This window comes from Triticum urartu, chromosome 7A (genome assembly GCF_056163025.1).
Source record: "Triticum urartu cultivar PI428250 chromosome 7A, HENAU_Tu73, whole genome shotgun sequence".
Taxonomy (NCBI): domain Eukaryota; kingdom Viridiplantae; phylum Streptophyta; class Magnoliopsida; order Poales; family Poaceae; genus Triticum; species Triticum urartu.
This window is the reverse complement of record NC_141879.1, coordinates 101,786,710-101,807,650: the sequence shown is the minus strand read 5'-3', so window position 1 is coordinate 101,807,650 and position 20,941 is coordinate 101,786,710. Positions and strand designations below refer to the sequence as shown.

At 50.0% G+C, this 20,941-nt stretch overlaps 2 protein-coding genes and 1 non-coding gene across 3 annotated transcripts; 2 read left to right on the top strand and 1 right to left on the bottom strand.

The window, feature by feature from the left end:
• Positions 1-12,296: 12,296 nt before the first annotated feature.
• Positions 12,297-17,914, top strand: LOC125520807 (putative receptor protein kinase ZmPK1). The gene has a single exon (XM_048685834.2). The coding sequence runs from the start codon at positions 15,257-15,259 to the stop codon at positions 17,753-17,755; it is 2,499 nt and encodes an 832-aa protein (XP_048541791.2). The 5' UTR covers positions 12,297-15,256; the 3' UTR covers positions 17,756-17,914.
• On the top strand, positions 14,147-14,306 carry LOC125526179 (U1 spliceosomal RNA). Its single transcript, XR_007291594.2, has one exon. It is a non-coding gene; the product is annotated as a U1 spliceosomal RNA (small nuclear RNA).
• Positions 17,915-18,050: 136 nt separating the features above from the next.
• On the bottom strand, positions 18,051-19,390 carry LOC125518422 (uncharacterized). The gene has a single exon (XM_087534236.1). The coding sequence runs from the start codon at positions 19,365-19,367 to the stop codon at positions 18,207-18,209; it is 1,161 nt and encodes a 386-aa protein (XP_087390362.1). The 5' UTR covers positions 19,368-19,390; the 3' UTR covers positions 18,051-18,206.
• Positions 19,391-20,941: the final 1,551 nt, after the last annotated feature.

The following is a 20,941-nucleotide window of genomic DNA, read 5'->3' as shown; positions in this document are numbered from 1 at the left end:
TGAATAGCAGGTGTAGGTGTCGCAAGTTTACTCATAACAGAAGGTGAATCAAGTACAGAGCTAGATGGCAGTTCCTTTCCTCCCCTCATAGTTGAGGGATAAATCTTGGTTCTTTCATCTTTCAAGTTCTTCATAGTGATCAACAGATATAAATCCCAGGTGACTCAAAGAATAGAGCTATGAACCCTGGCAATGGCGCCAGAAAATAGTCTTGATAACCCACAAGTATAGGGGATCGCAACAGTTTTCGAGGGTAGAGTATTCAACCCAAATTTATTGATTCGGCACAAGGGGAGCCAAACAATATTCTCAAGTATTAACAGTTGAGTTGTCAATTCAACCGCACCTGAAAGACTTAATATCTGCAGAAAAGTATTTAATAGCAAAGTAATATGGAAGTAACGGTAATGGTGGCAAAAGTAAGAGTATTGGTTTTGTAGTGATTGTAACAGTAGCAACGGTAAAGTAACTAAGCAAAGATCAATATGTGAAAAGCTCGTAGGCATTGGATCAGTGGTGGAGAATTATGTCAGATGCGATTCCTCATGCAACAATTAAAACATAGGGTGACAAAGAACTAGCTCCATTTCATCAATGTAATGTAGGTATGTATTCCGAATATAGTCATACGTGCTTATGGAAAAGAACTTGCATGACATCTTTTGTCCTACCCTCCCGTGGCAGCGGGGTCCTGTTGGAAACTAAGGGATATTAAGGCCTCCTTTTAATAGAGTACCGGAACAAAGCATTAGCATTTAGTGAATACATGAACTCCTCAAACTATAGTCATCACCGGGAGTGGTCCCGATGATTGTCACTTTGGGGTTATCGGATCATAACACATAGTAGATGACTATTGACTTGCATAATAGGATCAAGAACTCACATATATTCATGAAAACATAATAGTTTCAGATCTAAAATCATGGCACTCGGGCCCTAGTGACAAGCATTAAGCATAGCAGTCATAGCAACATCAATCTCAGAACATAATGGATACTAGGGATCAAACCCTAACAAAACTAACTCGATTCCATGATAAATCTCATCCAACCCATCACCGTCCAGCAAGCCTACGATGGAATTACTCGCGCACGACAGTGAGCATCATGAAATTGGTGATGGAGGAAGGTTGATGATGACGATGGCGATGGATTCCCCTCTCTGGAGCCCCGAACAAACTCCAGATCAGCCCTCCTGAGAGAGATTAGGGCTTGGCGGCGGCTCTGTATCGTAAAATGCGATGAATCATTCTCTCTGATTTTTTTCTCCCCGAACGTGAATATATAGAGTTGGAGTTGAGGTCAGTGGAGCCTCAGGGGGGCCACAAGATAAGGGGCACTCCCAAGGGGGTGGGTGCGCCCCCACCCTCGTGGACAGGGTGTGGGCCCCCTAACGTTAATTCTTTCGCCAGTATTTTTTATAAATTCCAAAAATATTCTCTGTGGAGTTTCAGGTCATTCCGAGAACTTTTATTTCTGCACAAAAATAACACCATGGCAATTCTGCTGAAAACAGCGTCGGTCCGGGTTAGTTCCATTCAAATCATGCAAGTTAGAGTCCAAAACAAGGTCAAAAGTGTTTGGAAAAGTAGATACGATGGAGATGTATCAACTTACCAGAGTGATTGGGCGAGGACTGTGTGTCCTTAGCTCAAGGGGAATAAGGTGAAGACGCAGTCTTCTAAGTTGAATCTTAGCCTCCCTAACAAGACGTATAGTTGTCACAGCAACTGGAACTGGTCTACCAAATCCTTTTCTTCACCAAGCAACTGGTTCTATCCTCCACTTTACTTTACTTTACAGTTTGTCTTCGTGAAGTCATTGCTTGCTTGTCTGATCTGTTTGACTTCACCGAGTGAAGACTATTTACTGTTTGGCTTCATACTATCTTCCATCCTAATCCATACTACCGAGCTCCTGATAGTCTTCGTGCTTTCACTACATTGCTTACTTGACTATGGCATGTCTAGTGTAGTATATCCTACCCTGCATATCAATAGGTTCATTTCTACTATTTGTCTTCAAAGACCTCGTGTTTTGAAGACTTTCATAAAAATCGCCTATTCGCCCCCCCCCCCTCTAGTCAATAACTAGCACTTTCAATTGGTATCACAGCAAGGTGCGCCTTTGTTTTGTGTGATTCGGTTTAACCACCTGGAGTTTTAGCTATGTCGACTACAGGGATAATCAAGGTCTCCGTTGTGAGCCCGGTCTTCGATGGCACTGATCACCCCTACTGGAAGAATAAGATGCGCATGCATCTTGAAGCCATTGATGTCGACCTCTGGTATGTCGTCAAGAATGGCGTTCCCAAGGTCGATGAAGGTGTCACCGCTGCTGATGTAAAGAGGTTCATTCAACTAGATTTGTCTGCCAAGAACATCATCTGTGGTCATCTGACCAAAGGGTAGTACGGCCGTGTGAGTGCACTGGAAACTGTGAAGCTGGTCTTGGACTGGCTCTCCAAGGTCAACGAAGGCGTCTCAACTCAGAGATTCAAGGATTGATATTCTTCGCAACCTCTTCAACCGCTTCAAGAGAAATGACAATGAGAATGTCCAGCTCACATTTGATCGCCTCACTGATATCACAAATGAGCTTCGCGCTCTTGGCGCCACTGAGATCACCAAGCACGAAATCATCAAGAAACTCCTAAGATCACTTGACAGCTCATTTGACACCCTGGCCCTGATGATACAAGAACGTCCTGACTTCAAAGATCTTGATCCGTTTGACATACTTGAGAGGCTCAACACACATGAGTTCCAGTTATCTGAGAAGAGAGACATCTATGGTCCCAACTATGGCCGAACCAGTGCTTTGAAGGCAAAAGTTGTCTCCTCATCTGAAGAAGAATCTGACTGCAGCTCTGGGGATCCTGAAGACATTGGAAAGGAGCTAGCTATGCTCATGAAGAAGTTCCAAAAGTTCTCCAAGAAGAAACATTTCAGAAAGTCTTCAAGATCTAGCTCAAGAAATGATGAAGCTTCCACTCGTGACCACAAGAAGTGAACATGCCACAAATGCAAGAAACCTGGTCACTACATCTCTGAGTGTCCTCAATGGGACAATGAATCTAAGAAGAAGAAGAAGAAGAAGAAGAAGAAGAAGAGCAAGGAATATGATTCTGACAACAACAAGAAGAAGAAATCCTCAAAGTCTTCATCAAATTCTTCATCTCACAAGAAGAGCTCATCCAGCAAGGCTCGTGCGTTTGTTGGCAAGGAGATGGATTCAGAGGAGGAGTCTGCTTCTGAGGAGGCGGAGCTGGAGTCTGAGGAGGAGTCCGATTCAGGCGTGGCAAGCCTGGCTTTAGCTTCGGCCTACATCGCCAAGTCCATCTTCAACACCGAAGACAATGGCCTCATCGCCAAAGCTGATGCCAATGATGAGGGTGACTCTGCTCTGACCTATTGCTTCATGGCATGTGGTGCCAAGGTAAACTCACACGATGCTTACTTTCAAACATCCAGTGAAGATGACTCTGAATGTGAATCCAAACCTAGCTACAAAACACTTGCTAAAATTGCAACTAAACAACAAACTGCTATGGAACATATTCAAAAGTTGCTAGACAAAAGCGATGACCTGTTGGATGCGGAAATGACCCAAACTCAGTCCTTAATTGAAGACATTAAAAATCTTCACGTTAAGTACGAGGAACTTGAAAGTCTTCATGAAACCCTCTCAGCTACTCATGAGAAGATTTCCTATGATTATCTTCAAAGGAAGCAAGAACTTGAGAACCTGAGAGCGTCTCATGAAGATCTTCAAAAGGAGAATGATTCACTTTGCACTCAACAGATCAGTTCCTCTCAGGGAGAATTTGAACCACCATGTCTAAAATGTCTTGAGCGTGATAATGATGTCTCTGTTGCTGAATGTTCTACTGCTGCTACTGTTGCAATATCTTCAACTGTTGATGTGGTAACTAACCCCTCTTCTGATGATACCACTAATATTGCTGATGAGAATGCTAGGTTGAAGACATTGCTTGAAACAGGGATGTAAAAAAGCCTCAAAGAGCATCAGACACTATGTGATGTCCTCAAGAAACAGATTTTGAACCGAAACCTTAGGAAAGAGGGTGTTGGGTTCGAGAGGAAAATGAATGTTGATGGTTCATACTGGAAGCTTGAGCAGTACCCCAAAACCACATGTGGGTTGCTGCAAAGGGACCTTCAGTGGATCCATCTACCTTATATGGCTTCACTTGTGCTAACCCTATTATCATTGATGAATCCTTTGTGCAAACTATAAACTGTTTAAGAATCAGAATGGTGAAGTGTTTGCCAGGTATATTAGTACTAATTGCAGGAATGGACCGCCTTTGAAGAAGATCTGGGTGCCCAAAAGTTGTCTTGAGAAGCTTCCTGTGAATGTCATAATGACACCACCTAGGAAGAAGACAAACCCCAGACCAAAGGCTTCATACAGACAAAGGACCCATCAGGGTCACCCTAACGCCAATATTTTGCAGGGAAACCACACTCAGACTTATGAATATGAGCGTGTTTCATCAAACTGCTATGTTCATAAGACCAAGAACTTTTCTGCTTATTCTTATGAGTATTATTCACCTCCTGCAAGGCTATTTGCTAGGGCTCCAAAGCCAAAGTTCTCAGATGCTACACTTAGACTCATTGCTTCTAAGCCACCCCTGAAGATGTGGGTGGTTAAGAAGAATTAACTCCCTTTTGCAGGGAATGGTCTCCAGCCGAAAATCAAAAGCTTCTGACACTTATGCTGGGGGCCTAAAACATCTTGTGGGATGCAAGATAAAATGCCAAAATGGTCTTTGTCGGTGTCAAAACCGGCGGATCTCGGGTAGGGGGTCCCGAACTGTGCGTCTAAGGCGAATGGTAACAGGAGGCGGGGGACACAATGTTTACCCAGGTTCGGGCCCTCTTGATGGAGGTAATACCCTACGTCCTTCTTGATTGATCTTGATGATATGAGTATTACAAGAGTTGATCTACCACGAGATCGTAGATGCTAAACCCTAGAAGCTAGCCTATGGTATGATTGTTGTTTATGATCTATCGACTAGCCTGGCCTCGGTTTATATAATGCACCAGAGGCCTAGGATAACAAGAGTCCTAGACGAATACGCCGGTGGGGAGGAGTCCTTGTCTTGATCACCAAGTCTTGTGGAATCTTCCATGTATGCGGCAACTGTCTGAACTGGCCCATGAGTATACGGCCATGGGGGTCCTCGGCCCAATCTAACAGATCGGGAGATGACGTGGTGAGTACCCCCTAGTCCAGGACACCGTCAGTCTTACTATGTACTTCGTCCCAGGATTTCTTGACAATCATCCTATCTACCCTAACAAGGACCTGAACTTTGATAGTATGCTTGTTCGTCAAATGTTATGCTTCACACTTCTCTTTGTGAAGCCTATCCCCCAAACTGCATTGTAGGGTATGACATCGAAGGCTTCTGAGTGGATTATGGACAGTGGATGTACTAACCACATGACTGGTGATCGAAGTCTTCTTATGGATTCAACCCTACGTCCATCTGACAAAAGTCACATCACATTTGCTGACACTGGTAAAAGCAAGGTATTGGGCCTAGGTAGAGTTGCGATCTCAAAGGATCAGCACGTGGATAAAGTGATGCTTGTTGAATCCCTTGGTTTCAACTTAATGTCTGTCTCAATGCTTTGTGATCTGAACATGGTTGTGATATTTGGAAAATATCGTTGTCTTGTGCTTATGGAATCTGACAAATCTCTACACTAAAAAAAAGACACATCCATGACATTTTGGGCCGAACGAATTTTTTTCTGTCATACTTATGACACTTCTATGACGATAATTGTGACAAAACATGGTATCATCATAGATGTGGTGGGCTCCTACTTCTATGACAAAAAATCAGGACAGAAAATGGGCTTTTTGTCCTGGGGGGGCGGAGACGCAGCTGCATGACATTCTTTGGGCCATCCATGACGGAAAAAACCATGGTAGAAGTAAGGGCGAGGAAAATATCGGGGAGTTCCCGGTTACGGTGGATGGTCGGGGCCGAGCGATGCATGTTTCTCTCATATCTACACGCGTGTGTGCGAGGCGTTGCGCTCTAACTGAACCCGAGCGAGGTGTTGGGCTCTAACTGAACCCGAGCGATTGCACTGCAGGCTACGCGTTACTGAACCCGAGCGATCGATCGATCCCTTGCTGTTAACTGAACCCGTGTGATTTCTTCGCTACTGGTGCTAACTGAAACCGATCGAACACTGCTGCCTCCTTCCCTGGATGAACAGTGAGCGTTGTTGAGGGGGTTTGGATGAACAGTTCCCGGTGGGGGGTTGGATGAACAGGAACTCGTGGTAGTATAGGCCGTTGCCGCTGGATGAACAGTACCCCCGATCGATCGAGCCGGTGGAAGAACAGGACCCCGTGGAGGGCTGGATGAACAGGACCCCGTGGAGGGCTGGTTGAACAGTAGCCGGTGGAGGGCTGGTTGAACAGTAGCCGGTGGAGGGCTGGATGAACAGTAGCCCGTGAAGGGGTGGTTGAACAGGACCCCCGTGGAGAGGGCTGGTTGAACAGTAGCCGGTGGAGGAGCGCGCGGTGGAGGCTGGATGAACAGGAGCCCGTGGATGAATAGTCGCAGGTGGAAGCTGGAGGAGGTCAACGGTGGATGAACAGTAGCCCGTGGAGGCAGTCGACGGTGGAGATGAACAGTATCCCGTGGAGTCCCGTTTTACGGTACGCCACACCCCTCCCGATGAACAGGACCCCCGTTTCGACCCTAGCGCTCCAACACAAGTCCGTTTCCTCCATTTTGCGGTACGCCACACCCCTCCCGATCAACAGGACCCGTTTCGACCGTAGGAGGTCCGTTTCCTCCGTTTTGCGGTATGCCACACCCCTCTCGATCAATAGGATCCCGTTTCCACCGTGGCCGGTTGAACACAAGGCCGTTTCCTCCATTCTGCGATTGGCCAGGCCTCGTTTTCATCGCTTGTTCCGTCCAAGCCGGTTGGCTCACGATGAACAGCACGTGTTCCATTGCCTCCCGATGAACACGGCAAATTCCGTTGCCTCCCCATGAACATGACGATGACGCAGTTTCTCCGTTCCGACCCAGCCACAGCCATGTACACGAGCCCTGACCGTACGTATGTGTGAATAGGCGTTCGAGACCCCGCCCGTGTGTACGTACATGTCCGTATTTACTTTCTTGCACCCTGGTCATTGTACGTACATGTACATGCTACGTGCGCGCCTCTACTACCACATGTGCGCGCCTCTACTACCACGTGTCAGCCTCCTAGAAAAGATTTGCGTCCAGCGGAGCGGAGAATAACAAGTTGACCTTGCCTGGGTATTCCTCAAAAAAAGTATAGCTGGGCTAGCCATTTTCAGCTTGAAAAAAATTAATATCTGGGCTGGATATCTGGCCTGGGCTATATGGGCCACAGCCCGCCTAGTTAATACCCTGCTCTCCTCTGAACAATAACGAAAACATCGCTCAAGTGAAACTCTGCAGTGCTCACACCTCAAAAACACAAATACTGGTCGAGCTGCTTGGTCCCAGCTGTCGGCCGCTCCTTGCACAATTCTCTCGTTTATTGACTACATAGGTTGACAATGGTGTGGGACCATGATGTCAGGAAACAAGGAGGAAGCAAAAAATATTACAGTTATATATAATAAGGAGGCACTTGTGTACGTGCGGCTATGGCCCTGGTGGATCCCCACTGTCATCCTCTCCAAGTAAAGTCATCTCCTCATTCCTCGTGCCGTTGACCATGTTGACAACGCGAGACGGTGGCGCCACGGCGAGCGCAACAACTCGAAGGACGATGGAGAGGGCCTCGCGGGCCCTACGGATGGTCTGATACAGTGTCCGCTGCTCATTCGGGAAGCCAGGATCATAGGGCCACATGTACGCGACGGCGTTGTCGTTCGCTTGTTCACTGGTGCTCGTTGAGGAGATGGAGGTTGAAGCACAGCTCCTCCTGCGCTGGTAGCTCTTCTGCCATTAGGGTGTCGAAGTGGGCCGCACCTGCTCTATGGTGAACACGACATGAATCGGCTTGGACAATGGCGCCGGCTCATGGTCGGAAGCTACGTTCATCGTCTGATTATCGTCGCTCAGCTCGGCGAGCTCGCTGGCGAGTCAGCACGTCCCATCTGCTGGACCGACCTGTTGCCAAGCACGAGTCTGACTACCCTAGCCCACCCAGACCACCTCCCTCGCCCGCGCGCGCTTTCCGCCCGAAACGGTTAGCGCCGCCTGCCCCGCTTCCTGGTGCAGGCGATTGCTCCACCTTCAAACGACACAAGTGTCGTCCGTCTGTCTGCCGCCCACATTAATGATACGCGGTTGCTGAGGCGGCTACTCCGGCGCCACACGTCCATCCCTCCGCCGCCCACCATTGCTATATAAACTGCTGCGCCGGCCATAGCCGTAGTCATCCGCCTCCGTTCCATTTATCCTGTCCACACCACTACTCCCACCATGGCTTCCTCGCGCTCCAGCGCTCTTTGGGACGGGCGAACGACAGACCACAAGGAGATGGTAGCCATTGCTGCCGATTGGCTGGCCGGCAGGCAGCCGGAGGACGACGACGTCCCAATGGAGAACATGGTAGTTGATGATCCGGCACCAACCCCCTCCTGCGCGCCAACCTCGCCGGTGCATTGCACCATGACCATCGGTGAGGCCCGTTCCCAATACATGGACACGGTGAGGCAGAAGCGTCAGGAGTAGTTCCGGGAGGCGTAGGCCTACGCCGCCTACAACCACCATCTCCTCCAGGAGCACTTGTAGGCGGAGGAGCAGATCGCTGTGGAGCGGCCAGAGCAGGAGGCGTTGCTTGACTCGTACCGCTCCACCCGCAAGGGCCGCCTCGAGCGCTGGCGGTACCGCATGCGGGTGGCGGAGGCTGCGGCCGCCTACAAAGAGGGCGATGAAGCGAGCGAGGCACTCTTTGGCGAGACCGAGGACGAGGCAGAGGACAATGCCGGCTCCGACGAGTCCCCCTCCGCTAGCGTCGACGAGGCCCTGCTCCGCCGAGGCCCCGCGGCGCCAACAACGAGGCAGAGGACACCGCCGGCTCCGCGGAGGCCCCGTCCCGCCAACAATGAGGCAGAGGACACCGCCGGCTCCGCCGAAGCCCTGCCCGCCAACAACGAGGCAGAGGACATTGCCGGCTCAGCTGAGGCCCCACCCTCTCGGCAACGAGGGGGAGGATTTCCCCCGCTCCGCTGAGGCGCCGCCCCGCCGGCAACGAGATAGAGGACATCGCCGGCTCCGTCGAGGCCCCGTCCCGCTGCCAACAAGGCCGCGCCACATAAAAAACGAGAAAGAGTAGAACATGGTAGGTCTCCGCCGTTCGGGTCCAAGTAAGGCCACCGCTGCTACCCTCCGGTTGAAGCCAAGCTAGGCAGGTTGACCATTGACGGCCGATTAGCTTCTTGGCGGCGACGTGGAGTGGGAGAGCTATGTTGGAGAAGGATGCTGCTTCAGTTACTTAACTGCAGGTGCAGTTGGTTCACTGGCATGTGGGCCCAAGAGGCATCTGGCCTACATGTAAGTGACGCAACTGCACCTGCTGTTATGTCACTGAAGCTCAGTCCACTGGAGAAGAAGCTTTTGTTCAGCTCAGCTGGACACGGGTGCTATGGTTAATTAATTATACCTCCAGCGCACCCCTTTTTAGTTGAAGAATGTATCAAATGTAATGAAATCCGGCAGTGTATGAATGAATTTAGTTTGATTTGTTTTAGTTCTTGTATCACTGGCATTGGATGAACATGCAAAACAATACGTACTAGCATTATTCCCAGGTGATCACCTCGTTTGCAACAGTTTCACATGTACTCCCTCCGGTCCTTTTTAGTCTGCATATAAGTTTTGTCTGAAGTCAAAGTATCTCTACTTTGACCAATCTTACAGAAAAGTATCAACATTCACAATGTAAAATCAACTGACTTGAAAGAAATCTAATATGCTAAGTAAAAAGGAACAAAGGGAGTACAAAATTTAGCGTCCCTGTACATTGCAATCAACACACAGGCCTGGCAATTCATAGAGAACATTCGAAACAATCGATAATTATGCATCTCAGCGATTCACATGTTAGAGCCAATATTTACTTCACAACTAAAGAATAAAGAAAAATCGATAGATGCTGCTAACAGCAAAGGGCGTCCCATTCAAAAATATCAAACGCATGTCTTCTTGCTAACATCAATGAGCCAAATTTGACAAGGTTGTCCCATTCCAAAATGTCAAATGCGTGTTGTTTTGCGTACATCAATGAGCAAACTTTGACAAGGTTTTCCCATTCCAAAATATCAAATGCCTACGATTGTGGAATGGGCAGGGTTTGCCGTCAGTTCGAACATTGACATGGCACCTCGTGCTAAATAAACCAGATGTTCTTTTTGTGTAGTTCCACCAAAATCAATCAAATTCGTGTGTAGCTTGTATGATTTTGCCTTTATATGTTGCAACGCCTTGAACATATCGGCACCTCCTTTCTTGTGGTGGAAATGAATGATTCGAGAATATTCGATGTATTCGTGAATATTTTGTGCATTTCCCATTGAAATCAAGCTGAGCACCCCTGTTTGCATAAATACAAAAAGTGATTAGTAACTGTACTATGATATGATGAGATGGTTTAGGCTATGTGATGATATTGGATTATGGAACTATCAACGATTGAAATTGGAATTTCATCAGAAGTTTTATCCTATGCATCTGGTTCATCGTGATCGTAATTATATATATAATTTTTGGCCTCGTGAAGGTGAAAGCATCGCTCAAGCTTGGGGGAGGCTTAAGTCAATGTTATATTCATGCCCCAATCATGAGCTCTCAAAAGAAATGATTATTCAAAAAAATTATGCTCGGCTCTCTCTCAGTAATCGCTCCATGCTCAATACTTCTTATACTGGTTCTTTTATGATGAAGACTATTGAATTCAAATGGGATTTATTGGAAATAATTAATCGCAACTCTGAAGATTGGGACCTCGACGAATGTAAGGAATCAAGTATAACACCTAAGTTTGATTGTGTTAAATCTTTTATGGATACCGATGCTTTCCATGAATTTAGCACTAAATATGGACTTGACTTTGAGATAGTAGCTTCTTTCTGTGAATCCTTTGCTACTCATGTTGATCTCCCTAAGGAGAAGTGTTTTAAATATAATCCTCCCATTGAAGTAAAAGTAGTTGCACCTATTAAAGTTGAAGAAAAGACTATCACTTATAATGATCCTGTTGTTCCCACTGCTTATATTGAGAAACCACCTTTCCCTCTTAGAATAAAGGATCATGCTAAAACTTCAACTATGGTTCGTAAGAGTAACACTAGAACACCTACTCCCTCTGAGAAAATTAAAGTTGAACCTAGTGTTGCTATGGTTAAAGATCTCTTGGCCGATAATATTGATGGGCATGTTATTTACTTCTGTGATGAATCTACTAGAATTGCTAGACCCGATACTAAAAATAAACATAGACATGTTGTAGGCATGCATGTTATTTCTGTTAAAATAAGAGATCATTGCTATCATGGCTTATGTGATATGGGTGCTAGTGCAAGTGCAATACCTCATTCTCTATATAAAGTAATTATGCATGATATTGCACCCGCTGAGATAGAAGAGATTGATGTTACAATTAAGCTTGCCAATAGAGATACTATTTCACCAGTTGGGATTGTTAGAGATGTTGAAGTCTTGTGTCGGAAAGTTAAATATCCTGCTGATTTTCTTGTTGTTGGTTCCCCACAAGATAACTTTTGTCCCATTATATTTGGTATACCTAAACTAAACCAAGCTTAAATTAAACTAAAGCTAAACTAAATCTAAAAAAACAGGAAAAAATACAAGGTCTCACCGGAGCAGGGGTCGCCGGAGCGGCGGGGCGGCTGCGGGGGTGGAGGAGAGGGGTGCCGGGGCGACCGGGGCGGAGGAGGGGGCGCCGGAGCGGCGGGGCGGACGCGGTGGTGGAGGGGAGGGGCGCCGGGGCGGCTGGGGTGGAGGAGGGGGCGCCGGAGCGGCGGGGCGTCTCCGGTGATGGAGGAGGGGGCGCCGCGGCGACGGGGGTGGCGCGGGGCGGCGGCGGCTCGGGCATGGGGGCAGGGCGGAGCGGCGCGACGACGGAGGCGGCGCGGGGCGGAGGAGGGGGTCGCCGGGGCGGCTTGGGCATGGGGGCGGGGCGGTCGACGACGGGCTGGGGGTGGCACAGGGCGACGGCGGCTCGGGCACGGGGGCGGGGCGGGGCGGCGACGGGGGTGGTGCGGGGCGGAGGAGGGGGTCGCCGGGGTGGCGCAGGGCGGCGACGGCACGGGGGCGAGGCGGCCGGCGATGGGCCGGGGATGGCGCGGGGCGGCGGCGACTTGAGCACGGGGCGGAGAGAGAGAGGAGACAGAGAAAGGGATGGGGCGCGGGCGTTGGCTTTTTAGTTAGGGCACGGTTCTTTGTCGTCTGCTAGCAGACGACAAAGAGCCAGCTAACGGACGTTAGTTTGGCCACTTTCTTTGCCGTCTGCTAGCGAACGACAAAGAAAGTGGCCGTTAGGTGGCTCTTGTTAGTGGGCCACCCTCCCTCTTTATCGTCTGCTAGTTGACAACAAAGCTTCTAGCAGACGGCAAAGAGATGGCTGACGGTAAACATTATCTTTGCTGTCAGTTTTCTGTAAGCTGATGGCAAAGGCCTTCTTTGCCATCAGCTAGCAGACGGCAAAGAGACGGCTGACAGCAAAGATCCTGATTCCAGTAGTGAATAGTCAATCCATCCCGGGAATAACAATTAAAGAGGTCATAAAGGGAAGACAACCATCGTGTATGGAGTTTTCCCCCTAGGTCTTACGACTAGGGTTCTCCAGTCCTCCGACGACATCGCCATCGTGAGTTTCCCATCGTTGACGATTTGATCCCGCAAACCGGGAAGCTTTCTCCTTCCCCATCTGCCTCCTACACCCCCTCAGGTCTTCCCGGGGAACAACGAGTGCGCGGGCTAGGGTTTTGACCGATGTTTCTGGCCATAGCTACAATTGCCTGAATTGGTGGAAGCGGCAGATCTTTGAGCGGTCGTGAGCCGAAGGAAAAGGCAAAACTCCTGGAAAGTCTGAATCTTCGGGATGAGGAAACGGATGATCTAATTTGGGATGATGAGACTGATGTAGAGGAAATCAAGCCAACGGTTGGGGGCCACGGGTCTGCATTGGCCACCAACTTGCGCTTCTTGAGGCCAAGCTTGGCAATGTGTATGATTCTTCGACATTTTGAGTTCAGCCTCGCACAGGCATACACTCATGCACCGCATAATGTGACATTTTCGCGTCCGATGCATGGTGCTCAAATTAAGCTTGGCACGATTTGATCATTATGTCCGCTTATGTTTCGTTCGTTGCCATGTGTGCACTCATGCAGTAAGACTATATTTGGAAATTTGCACCAATGTATTGTCTATGTTTTCTTAGAAATTAAAATCCAACACATTCAAGGCTTCCTTCGATCTATAACCATCTGAAAAATATGGTAGTCGACTCTTATTATCATTCTACTCTACGATGGAACAAGACATTCAAAGTTCCAGCAACAAAAGGCAACATGTTGTGAGGGTCAGACTTGCAATTCCAAGCATGAGTTACACCTACTGAAAATTTCTTTTGAGAATTTTAATGCAAATTCTCTCTTTCTCTCTCCTGGGTTCTCCGTTCAACCTTGATCATTCGACTTTTAACTTTGTCCGTTTACATAGCACATAATCTCAAATTTCGTGTGTTTTTGGTCCAGCGTCCAGACACCTCTGTCAAGCAATTTATGTCTTTTTTATTTTACTATTTGCAACGCAGTACGTGCCATGACAGTCCAATCCAACACATGGTCCAGTCTCGATCATGCATACGAGCACACGAGGAGAAGCAAAAAGCCGCGACGGCGCTCTGGGCCGAAGCCCAACGCTCGTCCTGCCACGAGGCCCAGATAAAGCGAACGCAAAGCCCATGAAGCTAGACAGCGCTCCCGTGACTCCCGCGTTCCGCTCGCTCGTGACCGTGGCTGCTGCTGCTGCGCTTCGGTTGTTTTAGTCCCACCTCGCCCAGCCGAGGAGGATGGAGCGGGAGAGCAGGCTATAAGAGGAGAGGCAGGTGCGACGTTGTTCCATACTTACCTGGACGGGGTCGACGAGTGATCAGGAAGACCCGTGGCCTAGGCTAGTGGCCCACATTGCACATGGTGGGTGCGCTGGCTTACCATCTCCCCAAGCGGGAGAGTGGACGTCATAATTTGTGGTAGAGGGGGTACGCGTTCGCGCGGCCCCTGCCAATTCTGCAAAATTAAACTTTGGTCCCTGGCCTAGCAAGAATCCTAGATGGAATTTTCTGGTTTGGTCCTCGCTCTATCTTTCGCGCAGCGAATCAAGATTACCAGGAATTGAACGTAGCGTTCGGTAAAGCTGCCACCGGCATGAGCATGGAATTTACAAGAGCCATTCCAGTGCCTCAACAAGCAGATATCTCCATCACCGTCACTATAGTCCAGCTAACATGAGACAAGCCTTGTCCGTGAACGCCCATTTGGTCGAGCGGCCATGCCAGAACGACCAACTCGCCATGACACGGGGACGGCGGCCATATCTCAAGAGCCTGCTGTCCAGCGCAACGGAACGTCTAGAGTTGTTGCTGTTATCGTCAGATAAAATCTTGACCACTGCCAACCAAGCTGCGTGCTCTCTCTGCAAGCGGCCCCTGTTACAAGGCTAGCACTACACATTACCACGACATTATCGTTGGCCAGGAGCGACAGAGTGGCACTACTTGCCGTCTTGGACACCCGCTTAAACCACCTCCAATAATGCCGAGCGACATTTCAGAGCAACTGAAGCTTAGCGGTCAGCATTGCCGTGCTACACGGACTGGACTGAACCACAGTAAGTAGCAGTCAACCGGTCAAGTCAATGTGTCTAACCTGTAGCCTACGGTATAGCAATGTACATGATCTTGAGTTATGAAAATGTTAGTCCGGTCGCATTTTCTCGTCTAGACAGTGACCGGGCAGCCCTTCCGGGCGTTTGTTGGGACGGATATGATGTCCGGTTGTAGATGCTCACTATTCAGAATGCCCGTCCTGGAGTCCAGTCCCTCTCCAACCCTCTCATGAGTCGTGACCTATAGCGGCTTCGCAATGGATTCATGGTGCCATGTGAACCCGGGCCCTGCGGGCCACACATGTATGTGATATATACATAGACACATGGCTGTACCACTGGATGCATGAGAAGAGAAGAAAGCAGAACCAAGATGGTTGCCATGGCGGCCACCAGAGCTGCCTACGTTTCCAGCACATCCATCTCACTCCTTCTCTTGCTGATCCCCGTTGCTCTCGCCAAGGATCACCATACTCATGGCACCAGCTACCTCCAGAGAGATTCATCGGTGTTCATCGAGGACGGCACCGCCGTCGCCGCCAACACCACCACCATCCTTGCGTCGCCCAACGGCCTCTTCGCCTGCGGCTTCTACAAGGTGGCCACCAACGCCTTTGTCTTCTCCATCTGGTTCAACGGCTCGTCGGCGAAGACCATCGCGTGGACGGCCAACCGCGACGCGCCGGTGAACGGCAGAGGGTCCAGGCTCGCCTTCCGAAAGGACGGGAGCATGGCCCTGCTCGACTACGATGGCACGGCCGTCTGGAGCACCAACACGACCGCGACTCGTGCCAGCCGTGCAGAGCTTCTCGACAGCGGCAACCTTATCATCGTGGATCCAGACGGTCGGAGCCTCTGGACAAGCTTCGACTCACCGACAGACACGCTTCTGCCGTCGCAGCCGATGACTCGGAACATAAAGCTGGTATCTGCATCTGCCAGGGGCTTGCTCTATTCAGGTTTCTATACATTATACTTTGACAGCGACAATGAGCTAAGGCTCATCTACAACGGCCCTGACATCAGTAGCATATATTGGCCTGCCCCTTTCAACCATCCGTGGGTAAATGGAAGGACTACTTATAACAGCAGCCGGTATGCTGTTCTTGAACAGACGGGCAAGTTTGTCGCGAGCGACAACTTTACATTTGAAGCTTCTGATCTTGGTGATCAGGTTATGAGGAGGTTGACTCTGGATTATGATGGCAACCTTAGGCTGTATAGCCTAGACGCGACAAGCGGAGATTGGTCGGTCTCTTGGATGGCATTCCGCCGAGTCTGCGACATACATGGGCTGTGTGGCAAAAACAGCATCTGCAAATACCTACCGAAGCTCGAGTGCTCTTGCCTTGAAGGTTTCGAGGTGGTTGATGCAAGCGACTGGAGCAAAGGGTGCACGCCCAATGTAAACAAGACAGCCAACTGGGACAACAGAAGAAGACACAAGGCAAACAGCACGGCCACCCAGGATTTCTCATTCAAAAAGCTCGCTGAAACTGACTTCTATGGATATGATTCGATCTATGTGCAGCAGGTGTCAATTCTGCAGTGCAGACGTATGTGCTTGGACAATGCTGATTGCAAAGCTTTTGCTTACCGTCAGGGAGAAGGCACATGTTATACAAAGGTCTACCTTTTAAACGGCCAGAGCTTTGCATATCCTCCCAACGACGTTTATCTGAAACTTCCCAGGAGGTTGCTGTCTTCGCCCGAATTGACTTCTACACTAGCTCACACATGCAGAGTTCATGAAAAAGAGGCAGACAGTTCATCACAGATGTTCCAGGACAGCTCTTCCAAGTTCAAGTTTGGCTACTTCCTTTCTTCTGCATTAACACTGCTTTTCATTGAAGTTATATTAATCATCGCCGGGTGTTGGGTCGTTCACAAATGGGAGGGAAGACCAGAGATTATAGATGAAGGTTACACGATAATTTCCAGCCAGTTCCGAATATTTAGCTACAGGGAGTTACAGAAGGCAACAAATTGCTTCCAAGAAGAGCTAGGTAGTGGTGGGTCAGGAGCAGTTTATAAGGGAGTCCTCGATGATGAAAGGAAGGTTGCCGTGAAGAAGCTAAATGATGTGATCCAAGGAGAGCAGGAGTTCAGGTCCGAGTTAAGTGTCATAGGCAGAATTTATCATATGAATCTGGTCAGAATCTGGGGGTTTTGTGTCGAGAAGACATGCAAGCTCTTGGTTTCTGAGTTCATTGAGAATGGTTCTTTAGCCACAGTTCTGTTTGATTACCAGAGCCTATCTCCTGTGCTCCAATGGGGCCAAAGGTACAATATTGCAGTTGGGGTGGCGAAAGGACTGGCCTATCTCCACCATGAGTGTCTTGAATGGATTGTGCATTGTGATGTCAAGCCAGAGAACATATTGTTAGACAAAGACTTTGAGCCCAAGATTGCAGATTTTGGACTGGTGAAGCTACTGCAACGAGGATCAAGCGCACAAATGTTGTCAAGAGTGCACGGGACTAGAGGCTACATTGCACCAGAATGGGCTCTCAATCTTCCAATCACTGGCAAGGCCGATGTTTACAGCTATGGAGTAGTGCTTCTTGAGTTAGTGAGGGGGATTCGGGTTTCCAGTTGGATGGTTGAGGGTAAGGAGGAAGTGGAAATGGCTGTTAGATGTTCTACTGAAATTCTTAAAGAGAAACTTGCAGGTGAAGATCAGTCGTGGATTCTGGAGTTCGTCGACTACAGACTGGATGGAGAATTCAACCATTCAGAAGCACTCATGATGCTTAAGATAGCAGTATCATGTGTGGAAGAAGAGAGGAGCAGAAGACCGAGCATGAGCCATGTGGTCGAAACTCTGCTTTCACTTGTGGAATAATGTTCAATACTGTATTTACTACTGCTACATCTAGCTGATGTGTGTAAGAATAATATTCTGTGATGTTGCACAGACAAGTTGCCCTTATCCCTGCCATATGTAGCAACTCTACAGATTTCTATCAATACCTAACTACTATGTAGTAGGAGTATTTCATTTGCCTATCTGTTTGGATGTTTAAGTCTATACAACACATCTATCTACTTCCAGCAGTTTGAAGAAGAAATCCTTGATCCTTATGAGCTAGATCGATAGCAAACAGAAATATATCGAATCTAACATGAATTGTACCAGGTTGGACCAATCTAGCCAGTTTATTACTTGATTTATTGAGCAGCCAACAGATTAATGAACCCAATGTAACAGAATACTCACCACTATACAAAGCTATATATGATCCAAAAGAATGAACAATGACAGGACCTGTTAAACAATCAGCAGTTCACCGGTGCTAGGCCGGCGTCCGCCAATCATTCATCGTTGCTGCCAATGCGCTCCGCAGCGCCACTGCCCGCATATCAACCTTGAACCCTTCCTCTGCGGCATGATCTCTCCGGCTCTGCATTGCCCCCAAATCAGTCTCTGCTTCTTCCTCCCCCTCCTCCGGCGCCAACGCAGAGTAATCCTCCCTCGCCAGCAGCACGTTGTGGAGCATCGCGCACGTCCCAATGCAGGTCACGGCGGCGCGAGGGCTCTCCTCCTCGTGGAGCCGCGCGATGGCGCCCCACCCCATCAGGCTCCGGACGGCGCGCCTCGCCGGGCGGCACATTGCCTTGTGGGCAGTGTTGAAATGGGCCTCCGGCGAGCCGGGGACAACAGGCCCCTCGAAGGGCACCATGAGCCAGCGCAGGAGCGGGTACCCGTTCCCATCTGCGACCAGGTACTGCGCGGGGTTGAGTAGCTTCCCCTGCTCCAGCTCCTGGTAGAGAGAGGAGAGCCTGAGCACCTCGATGTCGGCGCGGTCGCCGCGGAAGCCGGCGGCGAGGGAGAGGATGCGGGAGGAGGCGCCGGCGACGAGCTGCGCGGCGAGGGGCCCGCCCGGGCCGGCGAATCGCGCGCAGGCGAGCGCGCCGCGGCAGGAGGGGAGCGGGGAGGAGGAGGCGCCGGCCGGATCGGAGGGGAAGGCGAGCCAGAAGCGGAAGTTGGCGAGGAGGACGCGGCGGAGGCGGCGGGAGGCGGCCCGCGGCGCGGAGGGCGGGACGCGGAAGAGCGCGGCGAGCGCCGGGTAGGGGAGGCCGGAGGCGAGGCGCGCGAGGGCGAGCGCGAGGAGGGTCGGGCACGGGAGCGAGGGGTGGGAGAGCAGCGGGTCGAGCAGGCCCGAGAGGTAGTGGAAGGTGGGCGCGGACACGCGGAAGGCCAGCGGGTAGTGGTCCGGGCTCGTCGGCGGCAGCGGCAGCGGCGGGGACGGCGGAGCCGGAGCCGGAGGCGGGGCGACGGCGACGACGAGGTCCGCGGGGCCGGCCTCAGCGCCGTCGCTGTCGGCCCGCCTGCGCTTGCGGGCGGCGTCGGGGGCGGGGGCGGGGCCGAGGAGGTCGAGGACGAGGACGGAGACGGCGGAGAGGAGCTGGTGGGTGAGGAGGAGGAGGGGCGGGGGCGACGGGGGCGGCGTCATGGGCGGGGGCGCATGGCGATGGCGGGGCGGTGGTGGTGGAGGTGGTTGCGGTGTCGATGGGTGGAGGGATTTTGTATGGAGGGGGTGCGATCGCGGTGACGCGACACGGCGATGGCGCCGTCCGGACGTCTCCGTGCACGCTCCTGGCTGGGGCTGGGGCAGGAATGGGATCATACCACCATCATTCGCTCGCCCGGTGGCCCTCCGGTCTCCCCCGTCCTCTCACCTCACCACTTGGAGGGTTGGAAAGGTTGCTACAGGGCTCCACCGGGCAGCAGATGCTCGGGAGCCAATCGGGACAGGAAGGGATTTGTCAAAGCTCCACTAGGCAGGCTCATGTCGATCGACGCGAGTGTGTGCTCTAATCCTATCCTGTCCTCACGTGTCTAATAGAGACGGCAAACAAACCAGCTGGCAATGTATACTCCCAACGTTAAAAAAAGGGGGGCGTGCTAAGAGTCGGCCAGCAGATCATTTTCAAAAAAATCATCCGGGTCGCGAGCCATCCAACCGGGGGAGAGTCCGTTCCCCTTTGCAACAAGACCCTTGTTGCGATTTCAACATGGGACTTGGTCCGAAAAGCATCACCGACTCACGGCCGTCAACGTCACCATTGCAATGGACAAGAAGATGAGGGGAGGAGACAGGGGATTGGAAGCTGCCACCACCGCGTGGCGACTGCTTAGGTGCGAAACGAATCGGTCAGGTCGAGGCACTTGAGAGGCGGCGACTTCATGGCCAGAATTTCGAGGCCCCAACCTCCTCAATGCCTCTAGATCAATACGGGAAAAGGGAAAGGGGGGGGGGGGGGGGGTAGAGGGGGGAGGGGGTGAGAGAGAGAAAGGCGGGCAAAGGAGGAGGTCAACGCACACTTGGGATCCGTCAGGTGATCCCAAGTGTTTTCCCGTTTTTTTTTGAAGTTTTAGGGCCTCTTTGATTCGCAGGATTGTAAAAACATGGGAATAGGAAAAACATAGGATTGAAATGTCATGCTCATCTCAATCCTATAGGAGTTTAGGGTCTCTTTGATTCAAAGGATTTTCATAAGATCATTGAAGGATTAGAATCCTTAGAAATTTTTCGTATGTTGATCATTTGATTCGTAGGATTGAATCCTGTAGGATTTTTTCCTAAGAATTCATTTGTACTACATTTCACAGGAATTCTAGCATCCACTCAAACCTCTTGGAAGAAATCCTTTGTTTTTCCCTTAACACAATCAAACAAACTCAAATCCTATAGGGATCCCATGGACATATCATTTCAATCCTGCGTTTTTCCTATTCCTGTGTTTTTGCAATCCTATGAATCAAAGACGCCCTTAGATTGTTTGATTGCATCATAAAAAAAAACGAAGGATTTTTTCAAAGAGATTTGACTAGATGCTAGAAATCCTATGGGAAGTAGTACAAAAAATTCCTTAGGAAAAAATCCGATAGGATTCAATCCTATGAATCAAACAACCAATATAGGAAAAATTCCTAAGGATTCTAATCCTCCAAAATTCCTATGCAAATCCTTTGAATCAAAGGAACCCTTAGTTTTATCCAAGGTGGGAACGACGTGGCGTTTTG